The 22,072-nt window shown below is 39.8% G+C and overlaps 1 protein-coding gene and 1 non-coding gene across 2 annotated transcripts in view; both read left to right on the forward strand.

The window, feature by feature from the left end:
* Positions 1-22,072, forward strand: part of LOC146318150 (MAGUK p55 subfamily member 7-like) — a 30,492-nt gene that overhangs the window by 5,317 nt on the left and 3,103 nt on the right. Inside the window, exons 5-16 of the mRNA XM_084732726.1 lie at positions 3,162-3,296; positions 6,149-6,230; positions 6,375-6,460; positions 7,927-8,004; positions 8,686-8,882; positions 9,879-9,937; positions 10,154-10,165; positions 10,646-10,690; positions 15,657-15,830; positions 21,000-21,080; positions 21,208-21,301; positions 21,465-21,573. Of these exons, the coding sequence (XP_084588852.1) occupies positions 3,162-3,296; positions 6,149-6,230; positions 6,375-6,460; positions 7,927-8,004; positions 8,686-8,882; positions 9,879-9,937; positions 10,154-10,165; positions 10,646-10,690; positions 15,657-15,830; positions 21,000-21,080; positions 21,208-21,301; positions 21,465-21,573 (1,152 nt within the window). The remainder of the gene's footprint in view (positions 1-3,161; positions 3,297-6,148; positions 6,231-6,374; positions 6,461-7,926; positions 8,005-8,685; positions 8,883-9,878; positions 9,938-10,153; positions 10,166-10,645; positions 10,691-15,656; positions 15,831-20,999; positions 21,081-21,207; positions 21,302-21,464; positions 21,574-22,072) is intronic.
* trnal-uag (transfer RNA leucine (anticodon UAG)) lies at positions 19,219-19,300 on the forward strand. Its single transcript has one exon. It is a non-coding gene; the product is annotated as a tRNA-Leu (tRNA).

Genomic DNA, 22,072 nt, shown 5'->3' on the forward strand with positions numbered 1-22,072 from the left:
CACATGGACCATTTATGGAGCAAGAATGTAATGCACTCGGAAGATGCTGTTTTGCTTCCTTCTACTTCGGTGCCCAGATGGATCATTAAAAATAAAATAAAGCTACACGTGAATTTTGTGGTTGCATGTTCAGTCATTTTTCTTGACATAACAAACACTAGAACTGTAATCTGACAAACTAATTTCCATGCAGTCACGCTTCATCTGAGCTATTCTGATGCTGTTCAGGAGACTGAACACTGGAGCGTACAAGCACATCAGACAGCTCATAGTATTTTGTTTCCTATTTGACTCTTATATGGGTCACACAAATTGACAAATTAATCCGACTGTAAATTTTATTTAAATTGATTTCACCTCATCATTCTGCCCGCTGAGAGGTGCTGACATCTATTAACCACACTGGCATTGAAGCTAATCGACTCCCTAGTTATGTTTATTAGTGTTCACTCATGTAGAGGCCCAGACTACTCAAATGCATGTTTCCTTATTTTAAATGTGCTGACAGTAATATTTCAGACACATACACACACACACATACACACACACACACACACACACACACACACAGAGTATGGTTTTCCAGTGAGCTGCAGAAGTTGTGGCTTTTCTTAATGAGGAGGTGAAGCCAGCCGAGAACCAACAGGTTTGTTTAAACAGTCTTAATGACCTGTTTGTTCTTGGCCCCGACGCAGGAGCTCACACATACTTATGAGAAACTGCGGGTATAATATTCTGTAAATGAATGTTTGTTTTTTGAAAACCTGTCTCTGAAAGTGGCCAGAGACACATTGCTCACGCGTTGGCAGCTTCTGCGCAGAGCGACTGTTGATGGACACGGGGATAACAAGTAGACTAACTGACAGATGGATTGGCTGATTGTTAAAATTGAGTTGATGAGCAGATGTTCCCCCCCTTCTTTCTCATTCTTACTTATTACAGTAAATTCCCTTTTTATGGAATTGTACTTTGTGCAGCAGCGAGAGATTATCCTGAATATTGTTTTTCTGCAAACAAACCTGGAGTTTTCACACTGCCAAAGTTAACAAAGAATGAACTTAAATGACCTGTCTGGGCATTGATAGTGAGTCATATATCAATTCGCAGTCCTGCATTGGAAAAGATGTTTTTTCAGACATGTGTCATGTTTGAGCTGAGCCAGTGTGGCTGCAGGCGGAGGTACTGTTAGTGGTGTGGGGGGTTGCTTTCAGGTGGCCCACAGGCTGGCAGCATTTTCCAAACTAAATCAAATTTGGCATGTTGGCACGGGCAAAAATTGAAGGTTTGCAACCAAGAAGAACATGCTGTGTTTGGATTCAGCTGCTAATGAGCCCAGAAAGGCCAGCCAAACTTGTTTGAATTTTTGCACATTGTCTCATTCACCAACCAGTCACCTTTAATTAGTCAACAGGGATCGGTCGCATTTTTATCCAAATACCTTTCAGCCTTACAATTACATTTAACCGCCCTAGCCTGATCAGTTGGTCCAGAAGTGTTGGGCTGAACCTGCACTGGTAAAACTGGTCACAGTGGTTCTTTAAGACGCTTCCATCCAGAATGGACACCATTAAAGGGATAGTTCGAAGTATTTGAAGTGGGGTTGTATGAGATTCTTATCCGCGGTCAATGTATTACCTACAGTTGATGCCAGCCAGCATCTTCCCAGTTAAGCTAAGCACTGAACAGCTGTGGATAGGGTCAGGAACAAAAGCTATGTTAGCCATTTAAAGGGATAGTTCACCTAAAAAAAAAATTCAGTCATTATCTACTCATCTCTACTCAGTGTTGCAGAATCTCCCAAACAATGGAAGTGAATGACGACCGGTTTTTAAACATAAGAAAACAATCGAAATAAAAACAGGAAGTGCCTCCATACTACTCATCTGGCGTAATTAATGTCTTCTGAAGCCCCAACATGCTGTTCACTTGCACGCACACCGTCACACCGCACAGACCCAATTCAGATGCTGTGCGCTTTCATGCGAATGTGGCTCCAAGCTAAGGATCTACAGTGAAGATCAAGGCTAAAAACATGGTGTAAATAGCATCTTTCAAGTCAGCTTGGTATTTCTGGGCTTCAGCAGACTTGGATTACACTGGACGACCTTTATGGAGACATTTTATGGGGGTTTTTTTCTGTTTGAAAAGTGGTCACCATTCATTTCCATTGTTTGGGAGATTCTGCAATGCTGTTTTTCAGTTAAACTCCAGCAGTGTTTTGTGGAAGTCAGGTCAGGTTTAGTTTTTTTTTTTTTTTTTTTTAACTAAACCTGACCTTCAGTCGGCATGAGGGTGGATAATGACTGAATTTTCATTTTTGGGTGAACTATCCCTTTAATATAGAGTCCACCTAAAAAAGAAAAATCAATATCAGTTTACATGTCCACTATATTAAAAATATTTTCACTGTTTTACTTTGCTACCTGACAGCCTCTTCTGATGGGAAACAATATAAGCCAAACATTGCTCTCTCCAAACTTGCTGGACTACCACCTCAATCAGTTTGTTTGTGTTCTTGTTGTTGTGACACCTGTGTTTTAAAATTACAGTTCAGATTCACCAAAGTCACACAAACTCCTGTGTTCTGCAAGGTAAAATGACTGATTTCACAGATGGAGTTTAGTTTGTTTGAAGAGAAGGTTTTCCATCAGAAAAGGCTCTCTGAAGGCGAGGTAAGGTATTTTCTAAATATAGCATATACTTAAAATGATGCAGAGTTTTATGGTGGGCCCTTTTAAGTGGCTAAAATACTTTTTATTACTGACCCTGTCAACAGCAGTACATTGTTTAGCTTCCATGCTGGTGCTTCTCTCTGCTTCTCATAATTGGAGTCACGCCAACTGGCATCTCACTGACTATCAATAAGGAACTCATACAACTCCACATCAAATCCGAACTATCCCTTTAATGGTGACTTTTGCTGTGATTACACTGGCATTTGTTCGCAGTGGCACTGCTGAATTCAACAGCAGCTTGACAGCCAACTCACCAATTTCCATTTTGAGTGGAGTGTGCTGCTGGCCTTCGCCAGTTTCCATACAAAATGAGATGCATTAGAGGATATTATCCCCTATGTCACATCTGTTCACAGCATCTAGAATTGAAAGTGACTTACTTGAATGCGGATCAGCACCTTCACTGTATCCCTGTTTCCTCCACAGAGTCTCCTGTCTGTCCACGATACTGTAGCTCAGAAAGACTTTGAGCCAACTCTACCACCTTTACCTGATGACGTACTGGATGAGGACGAGGATTCAGTCAAAATTGTCAGTCTGGTCAAAACCAAAGAGCCTCTGGTAGGTAAACATGTCTTCATGTGTCAAAGGTGATGTGATCAGCTCCTATTTGGCTTAAATAGTATATACTTTGTGTCATGTGTGTACATGCAGCTAAAGTAAACCGGTGGTTACCATAAAGCTCAGCTTGTCTTAGCATAAAGACTGCAAACAGAGGGAAACAGCCTTGCTCTGCTGAGACGTTTTGCATTTTGTTTCATTTTCTCGAGGTATAATGTGTTAAAGGTCCAGTCTGTAATATTTATGTGGATTTATTGACAGAATATGATGGAAATATAATTTAACATTATTCAAGTATGTTTTCATTAATGTCTAATCATCTGAAAATAAGAACCATTTTGATTTTTTCGAGTGTATCTACAGAGGGTACAGCTCCTCTTCCATGTTGCACCACCATTAGAGGTGCACAAAGATATCGTTACTGTATCTGTATCTGTCCAACAAGCAAAATGATCTGTCTCTGTATCTGTATTGAGATACGAGACCAGAGTTGGGCGTTGTTTTTTTGTATAATATAATATTAATTGGCAATACAATTGTTGTGCCTAGTTGTGAGCAAAAATATCATGGTGTTGTTTGTGCTTCATCAAATAACATATTTGTATTCAGATGCATTACCAACCATCATGTTTCTTCAGCAGCCCAGTATGAACTTCAAAAATGAACCAACCTAACCGTGGCTATATAGAGGGCCTTTCGTGACCACGTAGGTTCTCCTACACACTTCAGGGATGTGTGAGGGGTATTCAGTTGGCTGCAATCTGCAACGTCACTGCAAAGTGGCACTAAATCCTACACACTGGTCCTTTATTTGTAAGTTTTGGAGAGCCAAGACTAGCTGCCCTCCACCACCCGTTTCCAATCTTTATGCTAAGCTAAGATAACCATCTGTTGGCTGGAGCTGCGTATCTGTGACAGAGTGGTATCAATCTTCTCATCTCTCAACACTTGGCAAGAAATCAAATAATCATATTTCCCAGTATAACATCTCATTGTGAAAAACTTAAAGACTGCAATAAACACTGAAAAAATGTTATTTTCTAAGCTGTCAGTCTCACATGATACAGAGCTGATCTACTTTGCCCAACATAAAAATGTATTTTCCACTCTACCCATGTAAATCCTTAAAAGTCCTCTAAAAACAAGTAAAACTGTACTTTACAGCATGTCAGTTGCCTGTTTCTAATTTGGTCTACCTGGCCTCGCAGTGCACATAAAACAAACACAAATGTGAGTATTTAAGTTAAGACAACCATGTAACAGGGCAACTGCACTTCTGCATTTGTAATTTGTCCATCCACAATATCTGACATACACAGGCAGTTCAAAGCAACAAACATATTCCAGGGACGGAGCTGAATTTTTCTCTAGTGACTGAATTTATGTCATGTTGTCAAACAGCATGACTGCTAAAGTCGTGTGTGCCAAAGTGTAGCAGGACTACAGGAACGACAGGAAACATAAGAAAAGGTTCATGCAGCAGCCTGAATTACCTTTGCGTCTGGCCTGCTGGTCACTTTCCTAAACCAGGAATTTACAGAGTCAATTCTTCCACAACTTTGTTGCCATATATCTGCTGTGACGCACAATGTAGTTTCAGCATTATTGTGTGTTTGTGCACGTATTTATGCATGTGTATATGTATATGCACTGCAGTCCTTTAAAGCTGTATTGAGCATTAATGTGGATTGGGATAATTTCTCTCCTGTATCAGATGTAAATCAACTCATTTCAAGGTCTTTAATCACAGTGCATTTTCTTGATCCTGCTGGTATGATCTGCCTTATTCCACCTTCTTCCAAGCCATTGTCACTTATTTCTGGAAGTTTCCTGGATCAACTGAAACTGGACTGAAAACCAATCAAAAGTACAAAGAGCGCATACCTTCGCCAAGGCCGCGAAATCCTCTAAATTTGTTATTTTAAAAATAAAAAAAAGTCCAGAATTTTTTGATTTGCATCTGGATGCAGATCTCCATAAAATACATACAGTGATGGACAGTTGTGGGGTACATGTGCCAGATGTCTTTCCACTCAAGTAGGTCCAGTAGTTCATTAGAAAATAGAAGAAATGTTAAAAAATGCCCTCACACACAAAGTTAAAATTCCTTTTAAATAATTCCTGGGCCCACATCAAAAACTAAGCATTTGTTTCTTATCCTGTGGCCTTATTTTCCACCAAACTTCATTGAAATCCGTTAACAAGTTCTTGAGATATGCCGATAACTGAAAGACAAACAAACAGCAGCCAAACGCATAACCCCAATGGCAGAGATGAGTTGAAAAATGTGATTTCAAGGGTAAGTATGAGATTAATTTACTTAATGATGGACTTCTTTGCAGTGTGTGTGTGTCTGCTCGTGTGTCAGTGGTTGAGCTTTCAAGGGGGAATGTGCTGAAGACCAATAATAAAGAACATACTTTTGTATTGATCCCAAAACTAGATTGGAGGGGGACTGACCTTTTTCTGACATGGTCTCTTTGATCGATCCAGCATGTTCCCGTTTTCCAGACAACAGGGTTACACCCGAGCGTGAGCTGATTGTAGTCAACTACATAAGATGCTCTTTCCATTGCGATTTGCTCCACATCAATAACATCTGTTGAAAATAATGCTGATTTGGATAACCTTTTCCAGTGCTTTGTGTGTTACATGAAGGCAGCCGGCTAAATGGTCCCGTCTTGATACAAATAACCCTCGCTGGAATGAAGCGGCTCTAAATAAGAAGCTTGTCTGGGCTGTAATAAAATCAACATGTTATTTTCACTGTCCAACGCTTGACCTCTTGCCTCCGTGCATGTGCTCGTCTCTTTGTCCGTCAATCCTTTCGTTCACTAATCACCATCCTCAAGGGGGCAACAATTAAGAGGGATAAATCCACTGGGGCTATTGTTGTGGCGAGGATCATGAGAGGAGGTGCAGCTGATAAAAGCGGTAAGCTGATAAACTCTCAATTATTGAAACTGTGTCCACCCTACACTTTCCTGTACCTTTAGGTTGTAGCAACAGTATGACAATGCATAGTAAGAGAAGCATGTGGTACAAATTTCCAATAGTGCCGTTTCCAACTCTTTGAAGGCCTGATCCATGAAGGAGATGAGCTGAAAGAGGTGAACGGAGTCTCACTGGAGGACAGGAAGCCAAAGGAAATCCTTTCTCTTCTGGTTAGTCTCACCTCATTGGATGTTTCTGTTTCATTCTCTCCTCTTGCTTTCAACTTGTCCTTTCTTCTTTTTAATGTTGTAATTTTAAGGATAAGACAGCATTGTTCAGTGTTATTTGTTTTCTCTTTTTTTAATCAATCATGAAAAGATCAAAACCGACAAAGTGTCAGTACCTTTCAACTTCTTTTCCATCTCTGTGGCTATTAATATCAGTACATATATATATATGTATATACATATACTTTTTGTAAAACAACTGCACACTATAGTTTTTCGCTGTCATTATTGAAACAGGAGTAAAAAGTGCAACACTTGGTCAGTGGCCCTATGCTTTAAACTATAGCCCCTTTTACTCTGGACAAAACAACCCATTAACATCCACTAACATCTGGCTTTTATCTTTAGTGGGAATGGGCTCCGATTGGCAGAGATGGAAATATGACACCCAGGTAGACAGGCTATTTTTCTCCTTTTTTCGGTGGAGGCAGTGAAGGCTTGTTGCCTCTGTCGGTAATTCCAATTCTTTCGCTCTTTTCCCGTACACGTGCGTTCTTGACCTGACTTGATGTGTCAGCCCAGCACAGTTTGCACCTGCTTGAAGGGGTGTATTTAACTGATGAAGCACTTATCTTTATCCAAGCATCTGTACAATGGATAAACGTGTCCCTTGTTGCTTGTTATCTAAAAGTTTTAATGTTGAAGCAACAAAATCAGGAAATTTGGGGTTTTTATCAGCAGTAACTTAACATGACTGCATCTGGCTGGAAGGGAACATGAAATACTAAAACAAAGCAGATACCTGAAAATACAAACAGCGATGCAGAAGAGAAACTAAACTTCAAGTCACAGAGTTAGAAGCTACAAAACTACTGAGAACTGAACACACAAAGACTTTAAAAATGTCTTTCTCTCTGCTCTCCTGCGCACACATGAGCTCAGTCTTGGCTTTCTAGCACACATGAGAAAGTAAAAGGCGAACTCTTCTACTGGCAGTAGGACAAGGGCAAGTCACTGATTTTAGCAGGTTTAGCTACATTTAAAAAACCTGCAGCACATGATGCTATAGGGGCGCCTCCAGAAATGACATTAAAGAGGTACCTTCAGTGCAGTGAGAACACGCTGACTGTCTATGTACAGGAGCTGAAAGGTGCATTTAGGATTGTCTCAAAATAAACCACAGTGCTCATGATGATGATGGGAATGATTTTTTTTTTTTTGTTTTAGAGCTCTATTTTTCACATTTTATTCACAATATGCCCTGCCTCATCCTGTGCAGGAATATGAAGCTACAGCCAGGAAACAGTCAGCTGTCCAAAATGTGTACTATTGTTTAACTGGGTGTTGCTTCATATTTACCATGAGACATGAGAATGATGTCAATTTTCTCATTTAACTCTTGGCATGAAATTGAATAAGAACATTTTGCAAACTATAGCTAACTCTTGTAACTACTCCTTTTTGTGCAGGCTCATTCTAAGGGCGAAGTTAAATTCAAAATCATTCCTGCCTCCTACAAAGAAGAAATGGCATCAAATAAGAAGAAGGTACAGTAAATATTAACCACACATACTCCACGCTGTGTGTATTTTACATTAGCATGCGATCTGGCTGCTTGGGGAAAGTTCTCCACCTGGTTTCAGTAAAAGGAGATGAAATCAGTGGTATCTTGTGTGTTTGGTTATATTTTGTGTTTTTGCCACATTGCTGTCACTATACAGCAGCGCGCCGTCAAGAAGAAAATTCAGATCAGACAGTCAAGGATAAGACACTCACTGACTTCACAATGCACAGCTTTTTATAATTTTAACACTTGATTTATCATTTTACACACATCACGTGTGTTGAGCCGCATCAACTCAATTATGATCAAAATTGAATCCGAGCACCTTGTGTGGAAAATTTGGAGTTCCACACAATCCTCTTTGTTTAGGAAGCAGTCTAAGCCGCTACCACCACATACATGGAGAGGATGTCCAAGCTGGAAACTGTTAGAGCAGGGAGCATTTGTAAAGGATTAAGACAAATTATTTTCTGTGATCATGGTCATTTCTCAAAAATGACACCAACACATGTGAGAAACCACCAGACGAAGATGTTGTGTCTATTGCCAGGATACAGGGGGAGTTCACAAAGCTGCAGTAGGAGAAGAGAAGAATTAATCAATTGATACAGCAGAATGTGTATTTTCCTTTGTCACCGAACATTAAAAGATTTTCTTTCCCCAGCTGTTTGTGCGAGCTCTCTTTGACTATGATCCTAACGAGGATCCCGCCGTTCCGTGCAAGGACGCAGCTGTGGCCTTTAAAAGGGGCGACGTCCTCCAGATTGTCAGCATGGAGGATGACACCTGGTGGCAGGCCTGTCACGCCACGGACGGCGACACTCGGGCAGGGCTCATCCCCTCGCAGCAGCTCCATGAGAGGTGATCGTTTGTTGTACTTTCACTCACTTGAAAACGCTGGCTGTATTCAGAACCACCACCTACATATTACCTCGGCCAGGTTTAGAGGGTTTCTAGTTTTCCAAAGTAAACAACAGCATCTCTAATGTCAAACCGCATCCCCTTACAATGTTACTCTAAAAGAAAGAGAAGTTTTTAATGTGGATTATCATGTTTTTCCCACATCCATCTGAGAGATGGGTAACACAGGCTAACGATAGGAAGGAACAAGATTCATTGGTGTTTTGTCGCATTGCTACACTGCGGATGTTATTTCTGTTGCTTTAGAAGTTAAAGGAGAAATATGTATTGTATTTATTGAACTCATGAAATGAAATGACGATAATATATCATAAGAGATTAAGGAAACATGTTCAGTTGAAATATGAAAAAAGTATTATGGCCCAATTTCAGTGTTCGGACTCCAGTATTAATTTATGACATCAAACTGGGTGCCTTCATAAAACCTGCTGACTGCTGGGATTCTTGTTTGTGTTAATACTCATGCTTGGTCATATTGTGAACATTTCACCCTTAGGAATAGCTGCATAATTTCGATAACATGTGTCAAAAATGTATATAATCTATATAATGTTAATAACAAATAACACCAGTAAAAAAAAAAAGGGCAGCTCTATATCTGTATATCTGAAATTTACACAGTTGATTTCTCGCTTCAAAAATGATCAAAAGCAATTTTAGTGATGACACAGCACACAAACTTTGTACAATAAAAACTTTCCCATTGACCTGGCTGGATGTGTTCCGGTATCTTGCATTCTGGGATACATTAGGCAAGATAGACTGGTCTGATGTATGCTGGAGATTTTTTCCAAAACCCCTTTTTCCCTAACCCTAACCCAGGCCAAATCAGTACATACTGCTAAATTAGTAGGCAGGCATTGTCATATAATATCTATAAGAGATTTTAATGAAATTCTGTTTTGATTCTGGTTTGTTTTATTTGGCTTTCTACAGGAGAGTTGCGCTACAGAGACCTAAAGCCCTGTTCAAGCCCAGACGAGTCAAACCACCAGGTGATGAGCCAACATTTGTCCATAAAATCACCACACCTGAAAAGAATAAAACCTTTTAACACTTTCCAATACACACATATATTGAAGCTCCCTTAGTGCTAAGCTGAGAGGTGGACAGGTCACGTCTGAAGGTCACGGTCAAGGTCGTGGTCGTGGGTGAGCTCTGCCGCCCTCCTGTCGTACTCACTACTTCTGTTTTCTCCACATGCTCCACAGATGAGGGGGAAGGTACTGTCTGCTTCAATTTACTTTTGAAAGCTTACCTTCAGCATAATTTGCATGATATGATACACGTGTATGTTCTAGGTTTTGGTTTGAGGTTTTTAAAGATTTTAAGAGGTACATTATCCAAAAATAATAATCCCGTAATGCTCCCTGCACCACATTTCCAAAATGGAGAGGATCCTGTTAAATGTTCCTCTGTTGTAACCAGAAATGTTTAAAGTATGTGGCTTTCTGCAATGTGCTAGATTTTCACTAACAATCACTTTGTAAGAGTAAGGTAGTTATTAATATTTCTAAACTGTGGATATCATTTCTAAATAAAACTACTATTAGAATTCCCAAAGCAAAATATTAAGACATTTAGGTCAGAACATATGCTAATACTTTAAGTATGAAATTTCAGAGCAACGCACATATCATCCCCCTGTGGTTTGTGTCCACGATTTCCTCACTCTTTCCTCTTCTGTCTTCCTGTTTTTCCAGTCATGGAGGATGTCGACTATGGAGCTATTACAGGGATCCACATTGGTGAGATGTTTGACTTGTTCCACTCAAATCCTGATACTGATACTGGAAAAGGGACCAGTACGATAAAAACAAAACAAAACAGCTCACAACAACATATATATATATTGAATATTGAAGTAAAACTAGGAATACAACAGTGTAGGAATACCCAAGTAAAAGTCATGCATTCAAAAGGATTATCATTCAAATATACCAAGGACCAAAAGTAAAACTACTTGTCATGCAGACAGTCCCATTTCAGAATAATATATATTACAACATGACTGAAAATAATTATTTTAATTACTGGAAAATTGGAGCTCCACAGTCCTCTTTGTTTAGGAAGCAGTCTGGTCCACCACTACCACATATGTACATAGAGCAGACATCCAAGCTGGAAACTGTTAGAGCAGAGAGCATTTGTAAAGGATTAAGACAAATTAGTTTTTATGATCATGGTCATTTCTCAAAAATGACACCAACATAGGCCTGCGTGAAAAAAAGCACCTGACAAGAAGGTTGTGTCCATTGCCAGGATACAGAGAGAGTTTTGAAAAGTTACAACAAATGGCACCAATTCAGTGAACGGACCTTGAGATATTTAGTGTAAATAATCAGAATCCGTAAAGTAACTACTTAAGCTATCAGGTAAATGTAGTGAATCAAAAAGTGCATTTCCCTCTGAGATATAATAGAGAAGAGGTATTAAATTGCATAAAACTGAAATAAAACCTCAAAACTGTACTTATGAAGAGTACTTGAGTAAATGTACTTAGTTATGTTCCAGTACTGTTGAATCTGTATTGAACTTAGCAATAAAAATGATGGAGAAAAAACAGCAACAAAAGGAGACCTTGGTTATATTCTCAGTACAAACCAGTTCATGTGATGATGTAGTTCTGTGGTTTTGAGATTTGTGGGAGACGACTGGAACAGCAAATGTGGTTTTAGCCTTACCATTTATCCCATTTGTCTCGATCTCGCGGATTGGATATGATGTGCTTGATATAACGTGTGTGCATATACGAGCAGTGGAGGATGTGCATATGGGGGCGTGTACGTATGCCTGATTGTAAAAAGGCTCCTCACGTCTGCAAAAGGCAAGGTAATTACAGATGTTGCACTGTATCAGTTCTAAGAGTCATGTGCATTTAATAATCTGCATTTCATCTTATCTCAGGCCAGCTTCCACCTGAGGACGTGGTTCAGACTCTGTGTTTCCTCTTTGTCTGGCATGTAAACCCTTATTGATGCTGCGAAACCAAATGACTTCATGCAGAGTAATCAGAGGAGAGAGTGACTGAGAGAGAGGGGAACTAGTGGAGTAGATACACAAGTAAAGGCATGGTGGAGAAGAAAGAAAAACAGAAAAACAGTTTGTACACAGGGTGACAGGGTGACTGAACTTTCAGATTGTCTGTGGTCTGTGGTTATCTGGCTGGTTAGGTCTTCAAGTAATAGTCTGACATGTTTGTCTCCTGTCTGATTATGAAATATGAAGCTCAGCTTAGCATAAAGCCTGGACGCAGGGATGGAGCACACAGACCTAACTTGTTGTTTTTTTTTACTCAAATTCTTGTTCAGATTTAACAAATAAGATATAAATTGATAATTACTGAGCATTAAAGGTGCTGGTAGGGTTCTTAGCTATTTTCACCTGCTCCCCAGTCTTTATGCTAAGCTAAGCTAACCAGCTCTAGCTTCATATTTCAAAACACTTTGAAATACAACAATTAAAGTTCTAATCCTGTATTCCCAAGTTAACTGTTTAGTTCTCTTCTATTAGAACTATATGTAAAAAATATTTTTGTATCAAAATCCTTGTTCTTTCTTATCTTTAACTCTGGGTTTATACGTAAATGAAAACCACCCAATGTCCAGACAGACCATAGTTCCAAAACCCCAATAGACCCATTGACCAAAATCACACTTTTATCAGCCTGTTATCCTGAAAATCGTAGTCTACTTAAAATGCCTTATTGTCACGACATGGTCATGTTGGACCTTAAAACAAAATTCTGATGCGTTTTGGCATAAAAGCCTTTGTCAGGGAGTCAAGGCAGTTAATCTTAGCATATTTGGGTGTGCAAATGTCAGGTGAACTCCATTGTCATGGTAACAATAGTCAGGTGACCTTCGTTGTCAGACTTGGGGAGTGACAGATTACATGTAACAGAATTACATGATCAGGATACAGAAAAGGTAACTGTATTCCATTACAGTTACAGGAAAAAAAGACAATATCAGATTACAGTTACTTTTAGTAAAAAAGCGAGATTATTAACAGAATTATAATATTAAGATTCATGTTAAAATAAAGAAAAAGACACTGCGGTGCACAGTGTCCACACATCACAACACTGTATGATCTCAGTGAAACCAGCTAATCTTACTGTCAGTTCAGTATCATGGCCTCTATTGAAAAAATGATCCACTGGCTGGAAATTTCAACATCATTTTTGTCTTAATATCTGAAAAGATGAACAAGATCGTAGTACACTGAAGTTCTGCCTTCACCTGTGAAAATGTTGTCATCATCCAAGAACTCAATGTATAATTTAACAAAACATTTAATGTTACAGGTAGGACCACTTGCTAATGTTAGTTACACAGAAATCCAGTTAGCTGACTAACCTTTCAGTACTACAACTACTTTAAAATATTTGTGGACTGTATTTGGTGATGCTGGAGACCAGGATGGTGTGTGGGTAAAAACACAAAGTCCAGAATAGGTTTATGCCAGTTTACTTCAAATTTTAATGTAAAGTGTTAATAAAGAACATTTAAATGTACATAATTACAGCTAAACATGCATGAACAAATGCTTAATAAACTTAACAAACATAAAACATTATATTAGGCTAAACAATTTGAACATATTTCATATTGAGGTAATTCAAAAGCAACGGAAAGTAAACGAGTAGTCTCTCATCCTTGCTACTGTGCTAGCAGCTAGGAAATTAGGGATATTGGATGTAAAAAAAAAAAAACATTTTACCCTCTGTTTCCTTTTTGATTTAATGAACAGAAATTAGAGGGTTATCAATTTCTCATCTCACACATGAGTGAGTGCATATGTCTCAAAATGTCAAACCTTCTTTAAAAGGTAAGACTGAATAATAAAGCACTGTTTGAGTGCTGTAAATGGTCTCAGTGTATTTATGGAGGACTATGATGCCTCAAACTGGAAACTGCAGGTTGTGGCTCATATCATACAATCTTTACATTAAGGACTCAGGCCCATTTTATATGCTGCATGTCATTGCTGTTTTCTCCATGTTATCTTATCTGTCAGGTGAAGCAGACATGTCTTGGAGTTTTTCCAGAAGAGAAGTACAGTTTAACAACTAAGAGCATTTTCAGTAACAGATGAGAACTTCACTGCCAAAATTACTTAAGACTGACAATTACATCATGTTTTCCTCCAGACCTTATTTCATTGCAGGAAATAAGATTTCTCTTTCGTTGTGTAACTTTGGTTTTTATAAAGTATGTATTACTCCTTCACATTTCTGAGTGAAATCATCAGTTTAATTCTCGTGTAAACAAAAGTTGGAAATGTCTTCACATAGTGCTGTGTTTCTTAGAATTAAGCCCAGAGAGGAAATGGACAGATATGCTTACAAAGTGAAATTACAGCTGACGTCAAAAGAAAAAAAAAAAAAAGCCTGGCTGGCACCATCGCTTAGCAGCAGTTAACATCATGAAAGAGAGCGAGCCTGCCAAGTCAGGCCAGACCACAGTCGCATGGCAGACACTGGCTGTCAGACGGCCTACGAGCAACGCGTGAGTTGTTGTCTCTTGACTCAGATTCGTGCCGGGGTCGTGCTTGACACCGGAGTTTGTATGGCAGTGTTGACGGTTTCTTAAATGGCGTTGCGCTCTTCTGTTCTGCCTGCCATTCCTGCTGCAGCTCTCTCTTCTGTAATAGTCCTTGTCAAGCCATGTTAAGTCAAAGCGTTTATTGTCATGCGCAGTTAAAAACAAGTTTTCCTATACGATGTAATTCTTCCTTTGCCTTCCAGTCTGAATGCTATTTAACAAGGAAACACAAAATCATAAAAGTGAAAAATAGAAAAAGGAGGAATATAAATAGTAAGTTGTTTTTAATAAAATCTACTTGTCCAAAGTCTTTTGTCACACGCCCCAAATTGTTTTATTTTATAGTGGTTTTGCCATGTTACCATGTTGGTGGTTCTTCTGTTGAAGAGTAATCCCACTGGAGTACACAGTGGGATTACTCTTCAACAGAGTAATCCCACTGGAGTACACAGTGAACGGCTGCATGTTTTTTGAAACATGATACACTGTAGTAATCAGTCTTGTGATTACCTGACTTGCCTCAGCCTTCACCTCAGATACGAGGCTTAAACTTCTAGCAGACTGAGCGATACATAGTTTCACCATAGGAGTTTTGCCCACAGCCTATAATGTCACCCAACTAAACTCCTGTACCCAGACTAATTGAAGTGCAGTTGCACTTCAGATCACGAACCTCCAGATGAGGAAGAATTGAGATGCCTCAGTCATAGGCTACTTCCATCATCAACTCTGGAAAAAACTAGGTGTTGGCAAGTGAGTTGCTGGATTTACTAGCCCGCTACGTCTTTTTTTCTTGCCCAAGCAGTCCAAAAATGTCATAGACAAAGTTAGCTGGTGAACTTCCCAGGGCATTTAGCAGCTAAAGAACCAGATATTTCCCTTAGGAAGTGGTGGAGACCAAAAATGGAGCTAAAATAAAAGTTAATAATGGACTTAAATTCACCAGGTGGCCAGAAATGTGACTCCAAATGAATGCTAATGTTGCTCTGCATCTGCTGGATGTTTATAGGGGTTTGTTTCTTAACACATTCACCTTACCAGATCTATAAGATGAAGATCTGCCAGATGCTCTGTCGTGCTGCATTAAAGTGACAAAAAAAAAGCAATTACTGCAGGCTACAGGACTAAAACTGACAGGTCTAAGGTCACTCTCTCTCTTTTCCAGCTGGTTTGAGAAGGAGTTTCCGGCTCGGGAGAAAGAGTAGTTGGGCCAGAGAAGCAGCTCGGTCCAGGAGGTGGAGCACAGGGGTACATGGCTCATTTCGTCCCCCTACCTACATTGAGGTGATGCCCTACCACAGAGACCCCAAGGACAGACACCGTCTGGTCGTTCTAGTTGGTATGTATGAGCTGAACATACAGGCGAGTTCTGAACTTGTGTAGAAAGTTTGCTTGTAACTTTCTATTTGCCTGAACCAAAAGATTATTATTTTTTAAACAGTTAATCTAATGATTATGATGATCTGTACATTAGTTGTAGGAATTTTCTCACTCATAAGTGGCAGTTTATGTACACAGAAAATATAACACAGCCAAATAGCAACACTGGCTGACGCAAGTTGTAACGTTACCATAACAGTAGCGGTACAGACATTACTCATGAGATGGGGCCTGCTGTGAGATGTCATTTCCCGTTTGCGGAGATTAAAGAGAAGCATACTGTTGTGTCTCTGTCTAAAATACTCCCACACCTCAGATGATCGTGAGCGAGGTTTGTCAGATGCAGCTTGTTCTCCGGACCAGGTGCAGCAGTTCATTGCAACAAGTCGACACACGTTATGCAAATTGACGTATTTCTGTAATCAATTACATTGAGGAATCGCCCCACCCTAAGCTGCTGTCCTGTGAATTAGTCTATGAGCAACTAGTGTGATATACTGTATGCCTAACATGTGTGTAACATTACTATATACAAAGCTTTTAACATGGTAGTTGCTGTGGTATATGTACACGCTGTGGTTAGTAGTGTTCTGTTTTATATTATCCCACTCCCTTTTTTATTCCATGTAAAAAAAAATCGAAATAACGTGATCCCATTCACTAAAAGGACAATATTATTGAAGCTGTTGTTGATCAAAAGAAAAAGTAATGCATTGATGAAGATTTATGTCCCCATTCTTGAGTGCACGAACAATCCTTTCCCATCAGAACCACGTAAACACTGTCAGAAAACTCCAAGTCAGAATATATTGTGTTCTCTTAAGTTACCTTGTGGCCCACCCCAGATTCGCTTTTCTGCCAATCCTGCAGGCCTGCTCTATGTATTTTTGAACTATATCTCTCCCTGGGGAATTTTGCATTGAGCCCCGCTGAAGGTCTTTTTAATGTCATATTACGATGCAACTGTAGGTCATCTGTGACCGAGGGAAATCGAAGAAAGAGGAGAAGAGGAGAGATGAAGGACGAGGGGAAGGAAAAACTGAAAGTGGAAGGCAGAGAGGAGAGAAACACACTGAACTGAAGAGGTGCAAAAGCAAAAGCAGATAGAGGAGATAAATGATAGCTGAATGGAGAGAAAGGGATGAGTGGATTGTGAATAAGATCCCTCATAATGTCAGCCAAGTGCTCCATCATCAAACTAGAACAGTTAAGACAGCTTGGATTTAGATTTAGACCTCTTTAATTGAGTTGGAGCTCACCCCGACTCTGGATTACGTTTTACTGTCTGCTGTGAAGGCTCTTCATTGACCGGAGGTCATCATTAAGAATATATAGCTTATTGGCAATGAGAGTTATAGACAGGAAAACCAAAACCTGGATCACTAAAACAGGACCAGCTGGATAATGTTTGACCAGTTTGGAAATATATCCTTTTTTGTTTGCATTGCATATGCACTTTGAATGAAACAATAGAGCGTTATGCCCCAGGAAAGTTGGTGAAAGTGACTGCCAGCCACTCTAAGCCCTCCAGATCGTGTAACTGTTGTAAAAAAAAAAAAAAAGGTCAGAAGAAAGTATCCACAGAGTCTGACGATGCTCCTCTCCAGTTCTGTGGAGCAGCTGTGAAAGACATCAGCGGTGTAAGAGTGGAGAGTCCATAAACTTGATATTTTGTAATGTATCGAGCTCATGCAACGCTGTGATGGAAAAGGCAGGTATGTCAGGAATCCTACTTTCAGACAGCGCTCCATTAGAGGCTGATGCAATCTGGGCCTGCACAAAGCTTTAGAAGAAAATCCCAGATGCTGCAGCGTGTCTGTGTGTGTGTGTGCGCGCTTCATCCTGTGCATCCTACACTATAATGACACTGATACTGTGTGACTTTGCAGATGTCACATTTAGATGTGATGCAATGGATATTCCAGAGGGTATAGGGGCATTTAAAGAGACAATTCATCCAATCATCAAAAGTACATATTTTTCCTCAGCAATGGTATGGTGTTGACACCATGTTAAAGAAGCAATATGTATGAATTGTGAATTCACAAATGAGTACAGCAGCAGCCCAAATAGTGAGTTGGAGCCATAAACTGTGTATTAAATAGGTTGAAATCCTACTTAACATACAATCTATAGTTGAAGCGAGTTGTTTCCCCCTGCCACCTCCTGGAAGCTCGGGTTGGAGCGCAAGATGTGAACAACATGACATTAACAAGTGATGACGAGTCTTATACTGGAAATTGTTCAGTTTTTACCTTTCAATTGTCTCTCAGTTGAAGTTAAGCTTGACATCCTGAAACAAAAGCCCAGATAGTGCACACTCTGGACTTAGAGTTAAGTGACAGTAAAGTGCCTGTCTTACTGCCTGCCAGACTCCATTAACATTTTGCTCAATTTAACTGTTATAAACATCTCCTCCTTCTGAAAGATTATTAATGATTTTTATGACTCATAAACAGATACTTACTCATTCTGTGAACATTCAGCATTAATATGAACTCCAGTAAATGTGAAAAGGGCAAACAAAAACGGTTATCCCAGCCTGGAACAGAATTTTTAAAGGAGGACACTGCAGCTGTAGTGTTGACGTCAGAGAAACCAGTACTTCAACTTAGGATGTTTCCTTGATCTCTGATGACATATCATGATCATTTTATCATATTACATTACATTTTTTCAAACAAATACTTGACGCTTAAAGTCACTGAAACAAATACCAATGATGGTATTTTATTTTGTTTTTTATGTGCTATTACTCTACTCTTTTCCAAAATTATGACCTGATTATTCAAGATCATCCGCAGACCTTGATGCTAGCAGTTTAATGTGGGCACTACTGTCTTTCTGACTGTGTTACTGATCTGAAGGTTTTTTCAAGAAAGTAGTCCCTAGATGAAACTGCTCTCAACAAGGTTTGTGGATTTAATTTTAGGGTCGTGATTTCTGGAAAAAGACATTGCTGTTGAGTTTTTCAAATATACTTTTTTTTTCTTTTTGGAGCTTTGAGCATCATAAGCTGAGTGCCATTAAGTCCCATTACATTGGAGAGAAGTCTAAAGTCAGTAACTCACAAATTCAACCCGTTAAATTGACCTTTCAGTTTTGTCCAGTTGGCGCAACATTTAGACAAATTCGACCAATCATCATAATTTCCAAAGAATTCCCCCCAGTCGATGTATGCAAACGTCATACAACTATGTCTAGGTGAATGACTCAGTGCTTTATTATTTTTGTTTGGGTTTTTTGTCATGAGTACTGAAAATAACACAAGGTTTATCATTGTTATAGTTGATATGTATCAATGCTCTATCAATGCTACTTATATTTTAACAGGTGTATTTCCTGAAGGTAGTGTGGCCGAGTGGTCTAAGGCGCTGGATTTAGGCTCCAGTCTCTATGGAGGCGTGGGTTCAAATCCCACCACTGCCATCTTTAGCACCAGTTACTACAGTTTCAGTTTACAAGCTCGAGGTTATGGCACAAGATGGGGGAAACACAAAGTATAAAAAGCCTCTCATGTACCAAATATTCCCTGCAGTGGCTCAGTGTGGAGTGGGGTGATCCACTTATCAAAAGGTTGGTAGTTTGATCCTTGGCTCCCAGCTTCTCATTTCTAGCTGACAGTGATGGATTTTGTTGGCTAAGATAATGACTCACAAACAGATGTCATAAGTGTAGCTGGCTGATGTCAGCTATTGCTAACTCCTTGAGTTGGCCAAGAAGTCCGTCTCCAGCCGATGTTTTAATGTTTTCATCAGACATGTTTTAAAACAAGAACCCTGTGAAAGTGTAAATGTAAAGTTACCTATCAGCTGCATACATGATACAGTGTTAATGCTAAAAGACTGTGAAATATGGCAGGTATATATCTACATGATAGATGACAGAAATACACAAATTAATGTGGGAAAAGAAAGCACAGGGACTCGATTAGTGCAGCGCACCTTGAGACAAGTCGCCCAGCCAGACCAGCCGGACCACAATCATGGAAGAGAGCTGAGATAAGATATTGGATAGGAGCTAAGCTGAAGAAACCAGAGACAGCAAGTGAGAGTGACATGCATCGGCGCAGACCCCCTTTGATTCTACATCACCCCGCATCGTCCTCCTCAAGCCCCCCACATAACAAATGCAGATACAGTGGTATCTAAGTAAGTCTATCTAAGTTTGGCTGGAGGTAAAGTTACTGCAGCTAGTAAGCTAACATTAGTTCGCCGGACCTCTCACAGAGCAGAGGACAGAGATTTTAATCCTTTCCCCACACGTGTACTCTTGTGTCTCACATTTTTCGAGAGACTACAAAAAGACACCACCATTCAGATTCATGAAACGCCAAGTGTTGCTCTCTACAGAGCCTCCTGCACACCCTCAGCATGTAGACAAATGGAAAGCTTGCCAGCCCAAGTTATGGTTGCTAATCTATGACTGGACAGCTGCTGCCAAGAGGCAGGGAGTAGCGAAGGGTCAACTGGCAGGAGCAACAGCATCTTGCATGGTAGCCTCTGCCTTTAGTGTACGAATGTGTTTGTGATTGGGTCAATGTCAAGTGCTTTGAGTTGTTGTAAGACAAGGAAAGGGCCATATAAATGCAGTCCATTGATTTCTCCTGGAACAAGTTGTCTTTGATTTTTAATGAAAAAAGCACCTTTTTTAAAAAAAATTCTCTTGCAGTTTCATTTCAAAAAGCCTAAACACACTGTAACATGCATCGCAATTATTTTTTTGAAAATCTGCCGTAAAATCAGGCAAAAATCCCCAAAACAGCCCACGAAATCCAGTAAGGACTGACAATCTAGATGGATAATTAGCACTACAGGTAAGAGAAAAATAATTTTTTTTGATTTTGGGGTGAACTGTCCCTTTAATGCGAGATAGCCAGCCAAAAAGAGGAAAAGAGTCTGCTGCTTGGAGAATAATTTTCAGACTGAAATCAGCATGAAATCAGAGCTCCGTCTGTCTGACTCTCTCTCTCGCTGCTTTTCTCCTCCTCTGATGACAAAGACAGATGTGTCACCAGATCACTGAGCCTATTTGATGTTGGACTTGTCGTGAGGAAAACATTAGAACACAGTGATATTGGGAATGAATACGCACATACAGAACACAGTGTTTTGATCTTTCTCTCGAGGGCCCGACGGCGTTGGCGTTAATGAACTGAAGAGGAGGCTCCTGATATCCGACCCCGACCACTATGGCGTCACCATACCGCGTAAGACAGACATTTAAAACGGTCACCTTTACCTCCCGCACACACACACACACACACACATACACACAAACGATGGTTTCTCATCTTTTCAAAGCTGTCGTCAGCCTCCCGTCCTGTTCTCTTTCAGACACCACACGTGAGAAGAGACGGCAGGAGAAAGAAGGGGTGGATTATCATTTTGTTTCAATTCACATGTTTGAAGAGGACATTCTCAATCATAGGTACTGTTTTATGCAGATGTTGCTCTTGAGGTTCCTTTCCCATGGTGTTAAAAATAGTCCCTCTTGTGTTTTGTTCACTCTCTCTTCCTCTTCCTTTTCATGAGAGTGATATCCACCATACCTACTGTTGTTTGATTAACATTTTCTTTGTCCCTGTTTCTAGGTTTATAGAATATGGAAGATACCGTGGACACTACTATGGAACAAGTCTAGACTCTGTGCACAGAGTGATGGCTGAGGGCAAGGTGTGTCTCCTGGATGTGCACCCCAGTGTAAGTATTATGCCATCAAAAAAAGCCAAAATAATGAAAATATCCCTGGTAAAGTCATTCACACTAGTGCTTCATACTAAGACCAAAAATGTTTTGTTTTTGTTTTGTCGTTGTGGCAATTCCCTTTCCAGTAATTAATTTTTTTTTCATTTTGTGATTTTTTGATTAATAACAAATGCAAATTCACAATAGCTGCGACCAAATATTGCTACATATACGTATATGCACATGCATCCACATGTGCATGCATTCACATACACAAAAACCACTTGACTCCCTAAAGTTTAAAATGTGGGTCACCCCAGCGGAAAAAGGAGCTCAATTTCAAGTTCAGTAACACTCCACCCCATCCCCAAAGTGTCTCCCACTAACAGTTCATTAGTTTGGTCACGTTAAGTAATGTTATCTATTCAAAAGTTATGTGCTTTTTGTCATAGGCCACTCCCACTGGCACACCCTCTTTTTGCCGGTGTTGGAATGAACAGTTAATCAGCTGTCC

The sequence above is a fragment of the Lutjanus erythropterus genome, chromosome 12 (assembly GCF_056507025.1).
Source record: "Lutjanus erythropterus isolate fLutEry1 chromosome 12, fLutEry1.hap2, whole genome shotgun sequence".
Taxonomy (NCBI): Eukaryota; Metazoa; Chordata; class Actinopteri; order Lutjaniformes; family Lutjanidae; genus Lutjanus; species Lutjanus erythropterus.